At 45.8% G+C, this 2500-nt stretch overlaps 1 protein-coding gene across 1 annotated transcript in view; it reads right to left on the minus strand.

Annotated features, from left to right (window-relative positions):
• LOC149970052 (interferon gamma 1-like) overlaps window positions 1–2500 on the minus strand; it is a 3942-nt gene that overhangs the window by 1230 nt on the left and 212 nt on the right. The window contains exons 1-3 of the mRNA XM_090228982.1: window positions 2439–2500; window positions 1497–1556; window positions 1037–1240 (exon numbers count right to left, since the gene is read on the minus strand). The exon at window positions 2439–2500 is cut by the window's right edge and continues 212 nt beyond it. Of these exons, the coding sequence (XP_090085108.1) occupies window positions 1037–1240; window positions 1497–1556; window positions 2439–2500 (326 nt within the window). The remainder of the gene's footprint in view (window positions 1–1036; window positions 1241–1496; window positions 1557–2438) is intronic.

The following is a 2500-nucleotide window of genomic DNA, read 5'->3' on the forward strand; positions in this document are numbered from 1 at the left end:
GTAGACTATACTACCGTCATGATGATGGTGTCTATACAGTAGACTATACTACAGCCATGATGATGGTGTCTATGCAGTAGACTATACTACCGTCATGATGATGGTGTCTATACAGTAGACTATACTACCGTCATGATGTTCTGTCTTCTTCAAGTCACTACTAAGAAAGTTCTGGATGTTCTGTCCCCATAGGACAGCCAAAGAGTTCTACCTGGAACCAAAATGGGTTCTCCTATGGGGACAGCTGAACCCTTTTTTCTAAGAGTGTGCAACATAGAAATTAGCATTCTGGGAAGTAGCAACATTTCTAACTAGCCTCTGACTTGGGAAGCGAGACACTGTTCAGGGCACACAATATTTTTTTGGAGGCAAGCCGAAGTCGGTAGTCGAAGTTGGTAGCCAAAGTCTACGCCCCCTCGTCTGTGATTGGTCACCAGTAGGGATTCTTCAATGAATTCTCTTTTGTCATTGAACGAGACACGACTCGTCCTCGTAAACATTTATTTCACTTGAGATATACTGCACCAAACATCCTAGTCAGATGCAAAATGACAAAAGATTTTATCTGCAAAAACGTCAAAATTAACAACAGATTTCTTGAGTTACTGGCTACGGCGTCTCATAATGGACAAACAAACAGAACTATTGCAACTTTTTTTCCTCGTCTTCAATCAAAGGTCTTTGAAGTGAGTGCATGCGAGCACACACGTTTGGTTGTAAATGACACAAGCCACAACTCGTCTCCAGTGACTGAAGGCTGTCAACGTGCTGCAGTTCGGACAAACTCGACTGGGTGGCAGCCGGACGACCAGCATGTTGATGACGTTTGTCACTGTAGACGAGTTGTGGCTTGTGTCATTTACAGGCAGAGGAACAAAACAAATAATAGATTGAATGAAGACCTGTGGAAGTAGACTAAACCAGATCAGTCTACAGTAAGGTGGTCTTCTTCCCCGTGTAGGGAAGCTCACCGTAACAGCCTAAAGGGTTAAATTATTGATTGAGTGATTGATTGATGCTGTGGAGGGAAGCTCACCTTGATGGCCCACAGGTTCTGCAGGTGTGTCCTCAGCTCAGGTATCCTCCCCAGGAAATAGTGTTTCTGGGTCTCCTGAACCTTCCCCTTGACCTGGTCCAGCCTCTCCCTCACTTCCTGGTCCCCCGTCTGGTTCAGCATCTGGCTGAAGATACTCAGGTACACGTCCAGAACCACACTCATCAACACCCTCTGCTCACTGTCCTGAGGGAGAGAAGGAGGGAGAAGAGAGAGAGAGAGAGAGAGAGAGAGAGGGAGAGAGAGAGAGAGAGAGAGAGAGAGAGAGAGAGAGAGAGGGAGTCAGAGAGAGAGAGAGAGAGAGAGAGAGAGAGAGAGAGAGAGAGAGAGAGAGAGAGAGAGAAAGTTAGTTTTGTCTCCAGCCTAGCCCAAGGGTAAGCAGTAGTTTCACATTGGTGATATTAGCCTGAAGGGGATAACAATGTGTAACATTATATGTTACCTCAAACGTGTCCTTGGAGAAAACAGGGTTTCCGTTGAACAGCTGGTCCTTGGAGATCTTCTGAAAGAACAAGACATGATGACAATCAGTTGTTTTTCTCCTTCAACATGCTGCAGTTTATTGCATATAGTGGACTCTTCTCCCCCTAATCACAAGTATAGTGTCTGTCAGACCTGGGCTAAATAGGTCAAGTAACTTAAAATACATCATTTAGTTTGTCACGTACAATGGCAACAATGGAGTTGTCCCAAAAGTGCAAACTCCAAGCTACATCTAAGCTAAAGCTCATCCTCAGATGGAAGTGTTTGAGCTGTTGGTCTCCCATTAGGAAGGAGATCTCCCTGTTCTGTCCTACTGTTGGTCTCCCATTAGGAAGGAGATCTCCCTGTTCTGTCCTACTGTTGGTCTCCCATTAGGAAGGAGATCTCCCTGTTCTGTCCTACTGTTGGTCTCCCATTAGGAAGGATATCTCCCTGTTCTGTCCTACTGTTGGTCTCCCATTAGGAAGGAGATCTCCCTGTTCTGTCCTACTGTTGGTCTCCCATTAGGAAGGAGATCTCCCTGTTCTGTCCTACTGTTGGCCTCCAATTAGGAAGGAGATCTCCCTGTTCTGTCCTACTGTTGGTCTCCCATTAGGAAGGAGATCTCCCTGTTCTGTCCTACTGTTGGTCTCCCAATTAGGAAGGAGATCTCCCTGTTCTGTCCTACTGTTGGTCTCCCATTAGGAAGGAGATCTCCCTGTTCTGTCCTACTGTTGGTCTCCCATTAGGAAGGAGATCTCCCTGTTCTGTCCTACTGTTGGCCTCCAATTAGGAAGGAGATCTCCCTGTTCTGTCTGTCTGTCTGTCTGTCTGTCTGTCTGTCTGTCTGTCTGTCTGTCTGTCTGTCTGTCTGTCAGGAGAAACCCCTGTTTCCCCAGTTAATAATGTGTCTGATACTTACATAGTGGACTTTCAGTTTGTCTATGTTTCTCTTCATGTTAATTGATGTGAACTGAGCAGCAT

The sequence above is a fragment of the Oncorhynchus mykiss genome, unplaced genomic scaffold (assembly GCF_057628025.1).
Source record: "Oncorhynchus mykiss isolate SJ-2025 unplaced genomic scaffold, ASM5762802v1 scaffold106, whole genome shotgun sequence".
Classification (NCBI taxonomy): domain Eukaryota; kingdom Metazoa; phylum Chordata; class Actinopteri; order Salmoniformes; family Salmonidae; genus Oncorhynchus; species Oncorhynchus mykiss.